Source organism: Spinacia oleracea, chromosome 2, assembly GCF_020520425.1.
Source record: "Spinacia oleracea cultivar Varoflay chromosome 2, BTI_SOV_V1, whole genome shotgun sequence".
In the NCBI taxonomy this organism is placed as follows: domain Eukaryota; kingdom Viridiplantae; phylum Streptophyta; class Magnoliopsida; order Caryophyllales; family Amaranthaceae; genus Spinacia; species Spinacia oleracea.
This window is the reverse complement of record NC_079488.1, coordinates 94857202-94874613: the sequence shown is the minus strand read 5'-3', so window position 1 is coordinate 94874613 and position 17412 is coordinate 94857202. Positions and strand designations below refer to the sequence as shown.

Genomic DNA, 17412 nt, shown 5'->3' with positions numbered 1-17412 from the left:
ATTCACATAAACGTAAAGTTTCGAATAAATAAATTAATTTCAAACTTAAATAAGAAATAATAATATACTTTTTAAACAAAATAAAATGAATTTGGTCCCCAAAAAAAAAGTACGCATTTTTAAATGATATAATGAGTAGGAGCTCAATTCTAGGAAATTCGTTTAAGGAAACTAGCTAGTTTAGGCGCCTAAAAATTATTGAATTAAAACCATAAGCTCTGATACCACTTTGTAACACCCCAATAATTCTCTCTTTTCTAAAATAACCTTTTAATATAAAACGTAGAGAATTATCAAGGCATTATCGCCCGTGTGAAAACGTAACGGCTTATTCAGAATTTTGCAGCGGAAAACATAAAACTAACTTTAGGTTTATAAATAATCGATTACAAGTTTAGTCCTAAAAATCAACCAACGAAAATAAGGAAATATAAATAATACGACAAGTTTAAAGTCCAATTAAACAAACCCAAGTCAACTTAGCAAATCAAAACTAAATACAAGCTCTCTATTCCCGATCCCAATGATGCAACATCTTCAAACCTGCAGATGGACAATGCTTATTGATCCTTAGAGACTGCTCACCAAAGATTGGGTCATCACAGGATCAATAAGGCATAGTCATGATCAACATGCACAAGCAAAAGCACGTAATCAACAAAGCTGATTACTACATACTAAACCAATAATAATCCTAACATGATTCTATTAAACGAACAACTCTAACATGATACTAATGAACACAAACAAGGGCAGACAAAACATGATAGTTCGACGACCATACTTGACCAGACTAGACTAGGCTAGACTTTTAACAACAATATTATTTTAGTTGAAATAGACAATGGACCGAGTTGACCGTCCGACAGCCTTCACTAAGGAAGACGAGGTACGGGCGCGACTCCGTAACCTCAGAGACCTGCGATATCGAGGAACATTTGAATAAAAATAGGACACGGTGATCAATCCAGCCCGAGATAAAGGCCATGGGCTACCACCATGAACCCCAACTCCTGTTTGTCCGTCACTTTAGACGTGCACAGTCTAAAGCTATTGCTACTCAGTTTCACTTTACATGATTTACAAATTGAGACTCTGTTATGACTCGACAATCACATAAGGCATATAATCCACATTCGTTCACAACTGTTTTTATCTTGGAATTAAGTACGTGGTCATAAAAGCATCAATCAAGACTCATTCCAATTTACCCAACCTTTCCTTTAACCATGATCAACCCTGTATATGGGTATAAAGTTTCAACTTACTAAACAAGGTCCTCGGCCCTCATAAAGTAGTGTAAAGCTAAAAAGGGAACAACAATCAACTGATCTGAATCAACATATACAAAGTAATCTAGTGTTCCCAATCAAACATGTTTGCATCAATCATCCATACTAACATGTTATAATTCTCTTAATGCAATATAGGTTCAATACGTCCATCCAACAGTATTAAACATGCAATTTCAACCTCACTAAGTTCGTCGATAATATCAACATCACCAAGTTCAACAATAATATCAACATAGCCAAGTTCAACAACGAATTCAACATGGTTTCAACAATTAGCACACATTCCAAGCACACAGGTATGTACGTACCTTGTGTAAACAACTTAATAGGCCACTTTAACACTTTCAAATATCGCCTAAAGAGAGTTCTCCGCCTAAAACAACCAACAAATAATCCCAATCAATTTCTAATCATTCGCAACCATAATAAAGCATTCTAAATGCATCCTAAACATATTTAGAACTTTCCCCAATATCAAAACTTAAACATTTGATTTCCTAGCATCATAATTATTGACTAGTGATTGAAATTCGTTGGAAACTTTTGCAAACATCGTACTTTAAATTTCCAGCAATATAAATTCATTTAAAAGCTTCACCAAGGTGAATCTACGTTCCTAGTATCTCAAAACAACAAATTTAATAATCCATACTCAACCTACCATGATTTAAAATCATAAAAACCTTGAATTTCATACTTTAAACAATCAAAATTAATATTTCAAAGTAATTTGATAATCTGAAAATTAATAACTTTATTATAAAATTCATATAATCTTAAATTTATAATTTAAATCACAAAAACCATAACTTTAATTCACGAAAACATAATTCGAATTAATAAAACATGATTTAGCCCTAACTTATTTTTAATTAACCAAAACTGAAAATTAATTCGTTTATAATCTCAACCCAAATCTGAAAATCATGTTCAAACCATAAAAATTATAAATTTATTATCAAGAACATAATTTAAATTAACAACTATAATTAATTACAATAATTAGTTACTTAGGGTTTAAGAAAGAACCAATTCAAGAGGGAGAAAGAGGAGGTTGGCCGGCGGCAGACCACGCGGCAGCGAGCATGGAGGTTGCGGAGTGGTGGTTGCACTGGTGGGCGGCGTGCGTTGGTGGTGATAGCACGCAAAGAAGAAAGGGAAGAGAGGGCGAGGAGCCGACTGGGCAAGGCAACATCCGCGACACCAGTGGTGCAGCGCGGGGTGGTCTCGACTAAGCGGCGGACTGTGCAGGTGGCGGTTGCGGCTCGGTGGTGGCTGCCGAGTAAATAGAACAGCCAAGAAGACACGGTGAGGAGGAGCGAACAACAAGAAAAAAGAAAAACTAAAGAGAAGAGGGAGGAGGAGAGAGTACCGGAAGAGGGGGAGCACGTCGACGGTGGTCGACGACGGCGTCTGGGCGGCAGCAAGCAGCAAGTACGGCAAAGGGTTGAGGATGTTCACGTGAATAGTGATGGAGAAGAGGGTTTGCTGTGATTTTTGTTTCACGTGAGATAGAAAATAGAGGATTGAGTTTTGGGTTTTAGTGTTTGGGCTTTGCCAAATGGGCTAGGATTAGAATTGAGTTTGTTTGAATCCAAAAATGGTTAGGATTGTTTTCTAAATTCAATTGTGTTTTCATAATCCAAATTCTTTTCGACATAGAATTCTAAAATTATTTTAGATTGCATAAATCGTTAAAATATTTCAAATGTAATAAAATAAATATACGTTTAATTATATATTTATTTCTAAAATTCGTGAATTCTATTTAAATATAATTAACTATACGTTAAAATATATTAATAAAATTTATAAAATTACGGGGGATTACATTTAGATAGTTAATGCATTCGAAAATGGCAGAAAATAGAATGAGAAATAGAAATTCAGAGGGTGGGAAAAGTGAATCACATACTTTGCAGTTAGTTTAGCAATATAAACCAGAAAAAATGGCTCTTTGCAGTTCTCTTATTATTAGTGGAGGTGAAAGATGAAAATTTGAGGTGAAGAGGTGTTTGGCGCAAATATGAAAAATGGGTATTTTGGCGCAATTAAATCCCGCTCAAAGAACAGAATGGCGCAAATGGCTGAAAATATTTGCCGCCCAAAAAAAATATTTCAGAAAGCTTTTCCCTCTCTTTTTTTAGTGGGATTTGTGAGATGGCATTGTGTAATTGGTGGTGTGCAAGATACATTTGTACACCAAGTGTATCCCTAGCCTTTTCCCCTAAAGTAGATTGAATTGTTCCAAAAGTAAATTAAAATTGTTTTCCACTTTTAATTTCATCAACCCCACTTGTTTTATTACTTTATTTCATTCAATTCTTTTTCTTAATACCCGTGTCCGGCTAAGTATATCTCTTAAATAAATACGGAGGAAGTAATAGATATATGTATTAATCTTGAATTTAAGTTATGGCCTTAATTATATAAGTGAAATAATTATATAAGTGAAATAAAGCAAGAAAACAAAAGGGTAGCTAGCTACTAGTTCTTAAAGTTGGGAATGAGTCCATAAATTTGGATACGCCGACATGAGATTAAACGACACAGCTCATGCATTAACCCAACTCCTAAGTTGATGCTAATGACATGTGGCACCTTCTCATCATGCTTAGTGCTACTCCTTCTATGCACCAAATATTAAAAAAAAAAAAAAAAAAAAAAAACAATTACTCTTATTCCATAAACGACATCAAAATAAATAATGTAAAAGACTTGGTAAGTTATTGTGCAAAAATAAACTATGAAAGTTCCAGTGGGATTTATTGCAAAGCTTTGGAGCTTCATCAAATTTTTACCCTTCTTCATTTTGCTCCTTATTTTGGGTATCCTCAAAGGTAAAATTTTAATATATTCTTGTTTATTTAAATTCCTTTTTCTTTCATTTGAGAAATCAAATTTCATTTCTTGCAATTTATTTTTGTAATTCGTTAGGTTAAGGGCTTGCATTTCTTAAACCATATTACAGAAAGAATAATTCAATTCCAAGGTAGATTAGGTTAAACCACGTGGATTCGCACAAAAAAAAAAAGGTTAAACCATAGTTTTTGGACATTTAATTTAGAAAATGGTTGCCAAATTTTGAGGTTGAAAGAGTATGTAACAGTTAATTTTTAGAACAATTTAATATACCCATCCGTAAATAAAACGATACGGAGTAGCTAGGTCACATTTGATTGAAAGTTAGTTTTAACAAATGAGGTTGACACAATGACACTTGTGACTTGACAGATGATGTACCGTAATTACGAAGTACTCCGCATTATTAGGACAATTCGTAACTAATGTCATTGAACATCGCCGAATTATGTCGGGACTATAAGGTCCTTGGAGGTAGAAGGCCTTCATTAGCCATTTGGTGTCATTAAACTTTTATTTTACCAATTTTTTTTTAGTTCAGTGGTGATTGGGGCTGAATTTGGTAGGGGAACCTGTATTCGATCCCTACAACAACAATTGGGAGGGAACTGAAACTTATCCACCCAGAACTCGCCCCAAATCCGGATTAACCCTGAGGGTGATCCGGATGCTAACACCAAAAAAAGAAAAAATTAAACTTTTATTTTTCCCTGGTTGCAGGAGGCACGAAGACAATATAAATTAGGCAAATTTATCATAGTGATTTTTTATAACCCAAATTTTACCCAAATTTTACGAGAAAGGATCTTATATAACTTTTTTTTTTTTTGGTGAAATTATACTTGTAAATCTTTTTTGCGCAAGATAATCTAAAGGAAGTTTTCGGCATTGACTGAGCTTTCCCGTGCAAGTGACTTGCATGTGTGGCTTCATTTTGCAATATTTTTAACAAAACGCATTAAAGTGATATTTATTTTGGTAATGGAAGTTGTTTCGTTTCCACTAAACATATTTTTACAAGTTAACATGTAATGTGAAGCCACACGTGCTACTCACGTGCAAGTCAATGGCCGAAAAAACTCAGAAATGCTAAAAACTTTCTTTTGGTTGTCTCTCGAAAAAAAGTAATATTTAAGGTGTGATTTAAACAAAATTATATATATAAGTTCCTTTTCCGTAAAATTTGGTCAATAAAAGGTTAATTTTGACAAATTTGCCTATAAGTTACATAAAGTAAAAGTGACATATTCCGCAAATGCTGATAGTTTGAGAGGATTACATGCAAAATTCTTCAGTGATTTGTCTCAATACAATTCGTTGTTATTAGTAATGGAAGTATTATATCATCACTTTATTATGGACTTGTTTCCCGCCTAGGCGCCTAGGTACATATAGTTGATAGATTATTAAGTAATGCATTGTCAGGGTAATTCATTCATAAGGTGGGATGACTAACAAGGAAAATACATGGCAGGAAGGCCATTAGCAAATAGCAAACTGTGTACGTGTCGTGTTCGTGCTTGGTGATAAACGAGATGTGAACGGGACAATACATGCATAATAGGTGTGGCACGGCTTTCTGTATATATAAATTTGATCACTTACGATTAGGCTAAGTATATGATGCAAGCTCCTCAGGCAAACCCTTGTTAGAAACTGTGTTTGCACTTTGCAGTGTGCTTATGTTTGTTTGAACTTTGTAGTACTCCGTAGTTTCTAAACTAATACGACGTAACAGTCACGCTGAAGCTGAACTGTGAGAGAATGTGTGGATTATCAAATTTTACATAAACTGCTTTTCCTGGATTGCATGTCGCAGCTTTGTTCATCAGTCCGATTGCAGCAGGCATAATTGGTTTTGGTAATTCTTCAGTAATTATTGGACTTTGGCCAGCTCATTTTTTTTGGACTTGCTACTGTGTTGTCAGGTATGTTTTCTTCTCCTTTTTTACCTTTCTCACAAAACAATTCATGACTTCTGAATATGCTGTTTAATTGGCCTTTGATTACCAGAACAAAGAAGCTAGGAATCACTCTGAAGATTGCGATGCTTCTTTCCTTGCCATTGCCTCTTATTCTTTGGCCTGTTGCTGGTATTTTCGGGAGCTTTCTAGGCGGCACTGGATTTGGGTTTTTTTCTCCAGTACTTGCAACTTTTGAAGCTGTTGGAGAAAATGTCACTGACAAATTCTACCATTGCATATTTGTAAGATACTTCATCTATCTCAGTCGTCTCTATAGTACTCCGTAGTTGGTTGCTTTTATATTTCAAAATGCCCATGCCATTTCAGCAAGGCTTACTTATGCCTGAATATACTTTACTAAAAATGCGTTACAGGCTTACAGCTGCATTATGATCATTTTTCCCTTCCGTTACGTTGCATAAGAGAGAGGAAGAAAAGTTAATTGAACGTTCCTCTTTTTTCATTTAACAGTATTATTCGCAAGTAAACAACCCAATGATGGTGATTGGTGACAGTCATAATGGACGTTCTCAAACAATATTCTTCTGGTCTAGAATTTACTTAAGGAATTTTTGTCAGAAAGGACCTTTTATAATCAAAAAATTGTGACAAAGGACCTTTTAAAAAAAAAGTTGTGAGGTAGGACCTAAATCAGAATTTTTGTTGTGAATAGGGACCAAGAACCATTTTCCGGTAGTCAAACCATATTCTCCGGCGTTGACCAGCACGTGCGTGGCACGTGCCCCATAAAAACGATTTTTTTAAAATTAAAAATCTAAAATTTTCCCCTCCAATTCCCCCTTGCATGCCTACCGAAAATCTAAAATTAAAAATCCCCTTTTCTCTCTCCTTCGTTGCTCTGTTCCTCCACATTACCTTCTCATAGCTTCTTCATCTTCTTCATCAATCCATTGCATATTGCTTATGGAAAATAAAATTCATTGCTTCCCCTTGATTTTCGTTGCAATTCGTACCGGGTAAGAGTAAAATCCCTAATTGTTTTGGTCCAATTTCTCCAATTTCGTAACTTTCAAAATTAGGGTTCATAAGCTAAATTTATTTTCAGACCGTAATTGGTTGGTTTTAGACCATACTAGAGGGTTGTTGGGCCCTTCGGAGGCGGCAACGACGGCAACTCGAGTGTTAATCCTCTTCAGGCCGGTGGTGTTGGTGGTTGCGTTTGTTTGAGTTACACGGTCTAGCAGGGTTGCAGATGGCTTTAGGCATTAGTGCAAGGTGGTCGGATTTTTTAGTTGAGTATGGGAGTTGAAGTATGGGAATGGAGTATTTTGAATTTTGTTTAGGAAGTACCGAATTTTCTTTTTCCAGAAGCAAAGTGCAGGTAATGTCGAGGAAGAAGAAGCAACGAGGAGAGAGAAGAGAGTTTTTTTTAAGGTTTTGTATAGGTAATTAGGGGGAAAATAATTAATAAGTCGTTTTTATGGGCGCACGTGCGACGCACGCGCTGGTCAACGCCGGAGAATGTGGTTTGACTACCGGAAAAGGGGTCTTGGTCCCTATTCACAACAAAAATTCTGATTTAGGTCCTACCTCACAACTTTTTTTTTAAAAGGTCCTTTGTCACAATTTTTTGATTTTAAAAGGTCCTTTCTGACAAAAATTCCTTTACTTAATCCACTGCAGCATTGTATGGAGTATCATTCTTTACTAATGGGTTTCTTTACGTTCATAATCTGTTGTCTCAGGATGGTTGTTGGGCAACGATTCAGGGGAGCTGCACGGTGGTGAGGGACTTCACTGATTTTTGTTTCCACTCTTACTTTTCCTACATGGATGAGCTCATCATGAGAACTCCTGCTGATGAGGAGCCTGTAGAAATACAGTAAGCAAAATGTCGTGTTTTTTTCCCAAAAATATGTGTGCTTTTCAATGCCGGAAGTGTTTTAGGAAGTTCGGTACACCTATTTTATGTACTCCACTGTTTCTTATTAGGCTATCAAGGTTGCCGGGTTGTTTTTTAGTCAGCTTAGTCGGTTTGTTGATGGATGTACCTTCAATAACAGTCCTTGCTCTTTGGAAGAGCCCATACATGCTTTTTACTGGATGGAAAAGGCTATTAGAAGATTTCCTTGGAAGAGAAGGACCCTTTCTCGAGTCAGTATGTGTCCCATTTGGTGCTCTTGCTATTATCCTTTGGCCTCTTGCCGTGATAGCATCAGTTGTTGCTGCATTTCTCTCTAGTTTTTTTCTTGGACTCTATGCCGGTGTTGTTGTTCATCAGGTACCTACACTTAACTCTACTCCGCATCAGATATTCTGCATCACATAAGCCATATGCAAGGATCTTTTTCGTTATGTATCTAATATATATATATATATATATATATATATATATATATATATATATATATATATATATCTATATATATATATATATATCTATATATACATTTTGTTAATAAGGTCTTCGAATAACCTATGAGATGACATAAAGTATCAATAAAATGATCACAGGAAAAATCAATGAGAATGGGAATAGCATTTGTTATACTTTTTGTTAATAAGGTCTTCGAATAACCTATGAGATAACGTAAAGCATCAATAAAATGATGACAGGAAAAATCAATGAGAATGGGAATAGCATTTGTTGTAGCTGCTGTCTCCCTGTTCGACGAGTATGCCAATGATTTACTTTATTTGGAACCGGGATCATGCCTGCCCAGGTATCTTATTGAACTTCAACAGTTACACCTATTCAATTATAAAAACACAGATTTCAATTGTAGTTTCATGATCCTAGCGCGCAATTATTTGGACAGCCAGGCCAAGATATCGTAAGAATGTTCCTCCAGATAGCATACAGAGGAGAAGCTCACATGACGCTGAAAATAGTCTTGGAAAGGATGGGAAAGAAGGGTTAAGTGATTCAAAGCTGGTATCACAACGCTCGAGGACATTAAAAGCCGCAATTCAACATTATAAGCCTTTTAAGGTAACATGATTTGTATGATCCACATTCAGTTTCCAAGTCCATTAAGTTTGTCTTTCAATCTAGATACTATGTAGCTCAGTGCATTTTGTTGTTGAAAATGTTACAGGTATTGGACTGGCTCTTCAAATCATGTGAGGTGAATGGAATGGAATTTCTTAATGATGGTCTGATAAATGTGAAAGACATAGAAGAGTGTGTTGTCAAGGGGGACTGCAAGAAGTTGGGCACTGCACTCCCTGCATGGTGCATTTTGAAATGTTTGCTTGCCTCTGCTAAGTCAGATGCGCCTGGTTTAGTCGTCTGTATGTTTCTGACATCCTGTAGATGTAGTGCTATTCTCATGTTTGTGCCTTAATCCTTGTGCTAATCTGTTTCCAGCTGATGAGGCAGATTTGACGATTACCAATTGGCCGGGAGATAAAATGTTTCAGTGGCTAATAGAACCTTTGTTGGTCATGAAAGAGCAGATCAGAAAACTGAATTTGGAAGACAATGAAGAGGCCTGCTTGCGACAGGCAATCATGCAATGCAAGAATGAGACACCAGAGGATTGGGATGATATCGGTTTTCCATCTCAAGATAATGTCAGAAGAGCGCAGCTTCAATCTGTCATCAGAAGGTATGAAATCACTGTTTGTGCAACATAATAATTATATGGATACAAGTAATACTGTGATTTTGCTTCCAACTTCCAGTAGTTTCAAAACACAAGTTTGTTGTCGTTCAGACTGCAGGGTATTGTGGGGTCCATGACCAGAATGCCAACTTTCAGACGAAGATTCCAGAATTTGGTCAAAGTTTTGTACGTGGAGGCTGCCAAGACTGGCGCCTTGGTGAGCTACATTGTGGAGAACTCCACGGGCAGCAACACTTCACAGGGTGACAAGTTAGATCAGACCTCACAAGAAACTGACGAGGGGAAAAGCGATGTAGCAAATATTGTATAGGCACCATGAGAAATTGTGGCAGTAAGGTTGCAGGGTTCTTTTCCTGAACGCTGCTGTATTTTAAATTCGTTCATCTCACCATCAATATCAAGTTATCAAGCAACTACACAGAGTCAGCAGAACAAAACAGTGTTAGAATGGCAATTGGTAAATGGAAAGTTACACTGTAACAATCTGCAACAGAGTCAAGCTCGGACTAAATCTTGATTGGAGTATTGCGAAACATAATTACTACAAAAGAAAATGACAAACCTGCGTAGAAGTTTGCAACAACGATTCAAACCTCTAAGGCTTGCACTAGAGGTTGGAGCACTGTTATAGTACAAAACAAACAAAACAAAAACACTACAAAAAATGATGAGCTGTTAAAGAGTTTGCAACAACATTGCAAGAGCAACTCCAATGCCAAATTAATTGTTAAAATTAATTGCCAACTCTAAGGTGACAGTGATGGTCTGACCTCTCGCAAATAGGATGGTGTAGGTGTGTGCACGATGAGCATCGGAAATAAAAAGACATAAAAATACACAAAACGTGTGTGTTTCAATAAATCGCAAGAACAAAAAAAAAGAATAACTCTCTTGAACAAAGGAGCAATTCCCTTGAACAAAAGAATATTAAAGGCTCTATTTTTCATATCTATTTTTCGCGTTTTTATTTGATTCGTTGTCCTTCTTGCAAGTATATTCTTTTGGATTTTATGTTTTGAATTTAAGCTATGAAGAGGAGAGAGAAAGTACAAACTAGGTATTCTAAAATGGTTTTTAGAGAGAGAAAGTAATAAATAGTTTGCAAATATTCGTTGATTTTTCTGCTTCAACATTAAATTCAATTGATTCTCTTATTCAAATCTGAATTCTGCAGCTGATAATCAGATTTTGGGACGTAATTTTTCAATTTTGTAATGATAAATTGTATGTTTTTGATGATTTTGATTTTGTAATAATCGGGTTTTTGATGATTTTGACTATTTTGATGAATTTGATTTTGTAATAAACGTGTTTTGATGCATTTAATGGATCTGATTATGTAATAAGACGTTGATTTTGAATAGTTTGATTATGTAATTACGCTTGTTTCCCAGAAAAGAATAGTTTCACGTATTTAAAGAACGTATGTTCATATTAAAAGAACAATTTCATTATAGTAGAAAAATAGACCACTTGCGTTTCATAATTTGTTCTTTTATTTTTTTAAATTTTTTTTGTCTTATTATTTTCAGTTTCATTTGCGTTTCATACTTTGTTCTTTTTATCTTATTGAGTTACTTTCCGTATTATTTTATATTTATCCTTGCACGATTTTTTTATCGCTTTCATTTATTTCGAAGAATTTGATTATGTAATTACATTTTTTTTTCAAGAAAAGAACAGTTTCATGTAATTGAATAGCATATGCTCATATTTTTCTACTATAATATAGCATATGCTCATATTATAGTAGAAAAATAGACCATTTGCATTTCATAATTTGTTTTTATATTTTATTGTGTTCTTTTTCTTATTATTTTCAATTCCATTTGCGTTTCATAATTTGTTCTTTTTATTTTATTGTGTTATTTTTCGTACTATTTTCTTTATCCTTTGTTCTTTTGATTGTGTTCTTTTTCTTGTTATTATACATGTTAACTTATTAATTTTTCAGATATTATGAATAATGTGCTTGATAATTCAAAACAAAATTGATGTTAATGATGATTCGGAATCATATGTAGTTGTGGGTCAAGGTACTTGATTTGTTCTTTTAGTCTCTCTATTTGATCTTTTGGTCTTTTCATTTGTTCCATTTATAATATTCTGTTAAAAGAACAAACTAAAAACACGTGCACAGTTCTCACTATGCACTCTTTAGGAATTTTTCATTTCTCCTTCTCTGTTCTTCTTTCATTCTTATAACATATCAGAATTATTACCGTTATTGTGTGGCCACTCACATGACATTTTCATTTATTTTTTCTTTTTTCAGATGATAAAAAACAAATTTTAAATTTTTTCACGTAATAAATTGAATTTTTTTTTCGGTTTTTTCATGAAATACCCCTGAGGTTTCACGAAATTCACCAAATACCCCTGCGTGTTTCAAAATACATAGTATACCCCTATTTTTTTCCAACTGTTCACCAAATACCCCTATTATGACTTTCCGTTAGTCCTCCGTTAAGTCATGTTTATAATTCACCAAATGCACCTATTTATAAACTTTAAGCACAATATACACCTACTTTTAAACTTATTTGCATCAAATACCTAAATTGCTTTTAAATTTTGTATTATACAAGAATTTGAAAACCCAATTACGTACTCCACTTGAGAAGCTCCAAGAAGACAGCAAAAAAATACAACAAATTAAGAGGAGGTGGCTTGGTTTGATAAAATGATTATGAATCGCTTTAGTCGATCATCTTACAAAGCCGTGCCAATGCTTCTTTAATATCACTGCGCTTTGACAAAGCAGATATGAGAATTCGCGTAAGTGATTTTATCTGCTTGCAGACCTTGTTCATTACCCTCCTCAAGCAGTTCATAAGCTTCCTCAAATCTTCACGGCCTTCTTGCAGAGGCCACTTATAATCGCATTGTAGGTATAAATATTAGGAGTCAACAACCTTCTTTCATCATTAAATCCATCAAACTATATGCTCTATCAAAATTCCCTGCCCATCAATGAGGGTTGTATAGGTGTCAATATTAGCAACAGAGCTACCATTTGAATTCCGTATACCCATGAGCCTAACCTACTCAAGTTCAGTGATTCTAACTTCCAAATCATCATCAAGTAGTACCACATTCGAGCATATATTCTGGTGTTTAAACCATGGCTCAACACATCGATCTGCCTCTTTGTCGAGAGTGAATCAGATACAACAATCGCAAGTGCAACAGCAGAAACACCAACAACAACAATTGCAACAAGGGAATCCGCAACAATAGCAACAACAACAATTGTTAAGACAACAAGCACAAGCTGCCTTATATGGGCAAATGAATTTTGGTGGTCAATGTTAGATACACAATTAAGGCAGCAACAATTATAATCTCAGCAACATCAATTACAATTGCAGCAGCAACAACAACAATTACAATCCCACCAACAGCAACAACAACAGCCATCACTAAAACCACTTGTGGCGACTAACAAATCCGACACCCGAATCTTCACAATTGGTTTCTGAAATGACACTACTTGAACATTCTTATTTTCACCCAATTTCCCAACCCAACCCACAAAATTCCCACCCAATTTCCCAACCCAACCCGGTAACACCACCAATAATCACCACCTTTAGGTTTCAATTCCTCCCACATCTAATCCCCAAAACATTTCGACATATCCCATCACATCATTCCCACTAAATTCATCTTTCCCAAACATATATGGATGTGAAGTCGAGAAATCAAACCAAATATGAAGCGGTCCAAGCTTTTATTGGGAATGTATTCATAGATTAACATCAAACTTGTTGATGTCTGAGAAGTAACTGGTAGCTTCGGCGCAACCGAGGAATTCGAACCTTAGGCCGAGGTTGGCGACGGTAGCGGAGGAGAAGGTGGTGACGGAGGTGAGGGGTGGTGTTGGTTCAATGGTGGGGGTTGGGTGGGTTGAAATGTTGAATGAGAGGAGAGAGAAAGCGTAAGGGAAGGAATTGCGCTAAACAATACATAAGGGCAAAAACGTAAAGTCATGGTAACGGAGGACTAACGTCCGTTAAGTTCAAGTGCAATTTATGAACAGTACGGGAAAATAGGGGTATATTATGTATTTTGAAACACGCAGGTGTATTTGGTGCATTTCATGAAACCTCGGGGGCATTTCATGAAAAAACCGTTTTTTTTTTGTACGGAGTAAAAAATAATTTATCCGTTTCTAAAAGTTACTATCCAATATTATTTGACTCCACTATCTCAGTCTCATTTCCCAGCACTCTTGTTCATTCTCTTTTACCCGTACGGATTACTACGCAAGATCGAATTTTGCAATTTGGTTTTCCACATTTCCCCTTTTCCTGCTCAAAACAAGAACCCTAAAAAAAATTACCCACAAATCAGAGCATTAAAATGGATTTATATTTGCCCAACGAGATTCTGTTCCAGATACTGATCAGGTTACCTGTGAAAGCTCTGGTTCGATTCAGGTGTGTTTCCAAATTTTGGTATTCTCGAATTGGCAAATCCAAATTCATGCTTTCACATCTACATCATAATCAGGTTGCTAACTCTAATGTTTTGTTTAGGAAATACTTGTCGGATTGTAAGACGGAAATTTATAGTTTACATTCTGATAATCAAGAATTTCAGGAAATTGAAACCCTAGATTTCCCATTTAAGTGTGCTGATAATTATTTCTCAATTATAGGGTGTGTTAATGGTTTGATCTGTTTATGGGATAAAATTTCCACTGCCCTGGTGTTTTGGAATCCTTCCATTAGAAAATATGTCACTCTTCCTAAGTTTAGTTTGGAACCAGCCATGAAAATGAATAAAAGAATGAGATTACACTGGAATCCTACAGTAGTTCGTGATATGTGTTTCGGGTTTGGGTATGATGCTTTGTCAAATGACTACAAAGCTATAAGGATGATTTTCTATGAGGAGACAGATGAATTGGGTAATGATGCAGTTAAATGTTCAGTTTCCGTGTTCACCCTCCTAAGAAGATCGTGGAGGAGCCTTGATTATAATGCTCCGTTGCGTATGTACTCTCGTTCATGTAATGTGGGCGGCTTTGTGTATCGATTAACAACGGTGATAGGGGACAACCGGTTGGAGATTGTGTCCTTTGATTTGAGTACTGAGGTGTTTACGGAGATGGCATGTCCTGATGAAGTTAGATTTGTGGCCCGGTGTACACCAGAGTTAACAATTTATTGTGACTCTCTTGCTCTACTCCATGAGTGGGATTACAAGCGATATCACATATGGGTTATGAAAGAGGATGATGGGGCTAAGTCGTGGATGAAGCTATTCTCAGTAGACCTTGATGGAGGTGTATCAGGGCAGCGTATAGTTGGGTTTAGTATGAAAGGACTAATGCTTGTGGTAGGGGAAGGTAACTTGTTAGTTTCGCCCGCTGAGAAGGATGCTCAAGTTGTAAAGTATGTGCCTCATGTCCCTCAATCTGCATGGCATGTGGAGTCGTACCAAGGGAGTTTAGTTCTGCTCAAGGAACCAAATAGGGAATAATATAATAGTAAGGATTTTGAAAGGTAATTATTATAAGTTTGTTAATTCTTAGGTGTTTGATTCATCTTACCAATGTTACATTCTTCGTGGTTATGTTTTGGTTGCCTGCTCATCTGACTACTGATCATAGTAATGTTCTTTCCATTTTTTGTATTTTACTGATGTTTGTATAAGACATTATGAGAAGATGTTACATATTATGCCTTTTTTTTGTTTACAAATAAGATGTCTGTAGATAAATTTAAGCCAATTAAAGAACTCTGGTGAAAAGACTAAAAACACTTAAGGAGCTGTATCTGCACTTGGCTGGCTGTCTAAAATTAAGTTTTAAATGGAAAATTTCTGCAAGGCAGACTTTATTTATCACATGACCTCATTCTCATAGTTTTCAACTGAATTTTCCAGATTCCTTAATAAGATGTAGATGTGGCACTATGTTCCGTTTAAATGTGAAACTAGGCATACGAGCTTCTTTGAACCATAGTATCCAAGAACCAAGATTGTTAGAGTTGTTTGTGAGTAAGCCTATCATCTAACTTGTACCACCCTTTCTGTCGTTTTTGTTCTTTAATTCTTAAGATGACAAGCATGGAGCAGAGAAAATGGGGTTGTTCTCTGTTGCTTAAGTGAATTAACCCACCCCCAACTCTGGGGAAGTCTATCTTTCTGATTACTTGTGAAACTAAATGCAAATCATTACCCAAGATTCTCAGAGTGAGCAAATGAAAATCATTCAACAACTGTTCTGGTGTTTTTTGTTCTAATTCTCTTTCTCCATCCTGCTACAAGTTTCTCTGTTTGAAGTTATTCATTATGACATTGTTAAGTAGGTAAACTTTTTGAGTTTGTAAATTGTTATTGTTTTCTATTGGTTAACTGAAGTATCTGACATTAAATAATCCTACATGTCCGTTATGGTTGCTAGGAGCCTAGGAGAACATTTAGAGGGATTTCCAGTTATGAGGTTGGGAATTTCTTCTCATGATTTTGACCTGCATGATCAGGGCAGTGCTACATCGTTTGGCCTCTGGCCCTTGTTACTGTCAAGTCTCAACCCCTTGGCAGTTGGCACTGAAACCTTTACCCAGTAGAAGGCTAAACCAGTGTTTTCACCTATCCCCACTAGAAAAGGCTGATTTTTTAAAAGATCCTATCTAGTATCCACATTTCTTCCCACCCTCATTGCTATAAAACTTGTACAGTGAATTAGGTAACATTGATTTGGTGAATTTTTTGCTCTTTGCAAGTTCTCCTTGATGAAGACATGAGGAATTAAGTAACTCAACATACATGAATATGCTGGCCTGCTGGGTAAGAGAGTACATGGTATGGTGTTAGTCTAAAGGGCATCAATTTTGAAGAGAGAGCTATCGGCCCTATGGAAGCATCTTAAGAGTTAAGACAGTGAAAACTATAGCTTTCTTTTATTAAGATGGTTCTTGGTTTCTTTTATTCTGTTCTATCAAAGTATAATAGACCCCAAATATCAGTATGTGCTGTAAATGGAGCTCAGGTCCTGTTTAATTATCTCTCTTAGTCGATGCTGAGATTGTTTGTTAGATTATGTTCCTTACAGCTCCTAATTTGCAGGATTATAGGAGCCTCAAGGAAGTTCCGTATAGCCGACAAGTGCTCTCAATTCAAATCTGGAGATAGAGTGACGGGGATATTAGTCACATTACTATTAGGTCAAAATGTTAAATAGACGGGAATTGTCTATCAGATGCTAATACACCAGCTATAAGATTTTGGTTTTGTACTCTAAAGCAGGGTTGTTCTGTTCTGGTAACTGTGAATCAACATTTGATAAACAAAACCCTTACCTAATATTTTACTTCGCTTGTTTTTACACATTTGCTGCAAAGCCAATTCTATTCTTCTTTAATACTTACGAGTCAACTACTGCTTTTGCTATCCCGGAGACAGGTTTAACCTCCCGAGCAGATGGACCCCATATTTGAACTTTGGATCTGTTAGATACGGGCATGGGCCACACCCGTCACAACGAGAGAAAGTTCACTTAACAAGTCCAAAGGAGGTTCCACCTTAAAACCATATGCCAATAAGGGGAGTAGCCCTCAACCTTATTAAGTAATTAACTCTCTCTATCTCTTATCAATGTGGGACACTCACATGTGTTCTTTGAGAAGGCTTTCTTCAACAGGATCCCTTGGTAATTTTAAACCAACATACATTGTGCGCTTGTACTGT

The 17412-nt window shown here is 36.0% G+C and overlaps 2 protein-coding genes across 5 annotated transcripts; both read left to right on the top strand.

Annotated features, from left to right (window-relative positions):
• The first annotated feature begins 3840 nt into the window (after positions 1 to 3840).
• Positions 3841 to 11028, top strand: LOC110794080 (uncharacterized membrane protein At3g27390). Of its 3 annotated transcripts, none has more exons than XM_056837375.1 (10): positions 3841 to 4135; positions 5977 to 6085; positions 6171 to 6363; positions 7828 to 7964; positions 8075 to 8363; positions 8699 to 8805; positions 8906 to 9074; positions 9181 to 9376; positions 9465 to 9693; positions 9802 to 11028. In XM_056837375.1, exons 1-10 carry the CDS (start codon positions 4042 to 4044, stop codon positions 10019 to 10021), a joined length of 1743 nt encoding a protein of 580 aa, XP_056693353.1. In that variant the 5' UTR covers positions 3841 to 4041; the 3' UTR covers positions 10022 to 11028. The 3 variants fall into 3 exon arrangements, with proteins under 3 accessions (XP_056693353.1, XP_056693352.1, XP_056693354.1); XM_056837374.1 differs by having other exon boundaries at positions 9453 to 9693; XM_056837376.1 differs by lacking the exon at positions 3841 to 4135 and adding an exon at positions 5434 to 5721 and having other exon boundaries at positions 9453 to 9693.
• A 2897-nt stretch (positions 11029 to 13925) lies between these two features.
• LOC110794083 (F-box protein CPR1) lies at positions 13926 to 17052 on the top strand. Of its 2 annotated transcripts, XR_002534914.2 has the most exons (3): positions 13926 to 15224; positions 16449 to 16596; positions 16792 to 17052. XR_002534914.2 is itself a non-coding variant. In XM_021999027.2 (2 exons), exon 1 carries the CDS (start codon positions 14077 to 14079, stop codon positions 15199 to 15201), a length of 1125 nt encoding a protein of 374 aa, XP_021854719.1. In that variant the 5' UTR covers positions 13927 to 14076; the 3' UTR covers positions 15202 to 15224; positions 16792 to 17052. The 2 variants fall into 2 exon arrangements, 1 of the variants encoding a protein (XP_021854719.1); XM_021999027.2 differs by lacking the exon at positions 16449 to 16596 and having other exon boundaries at positions 13927 to 15224.
• The last annotated feature ends 360 nt before the right edge of the window (positions 17053 to 17412 follow it).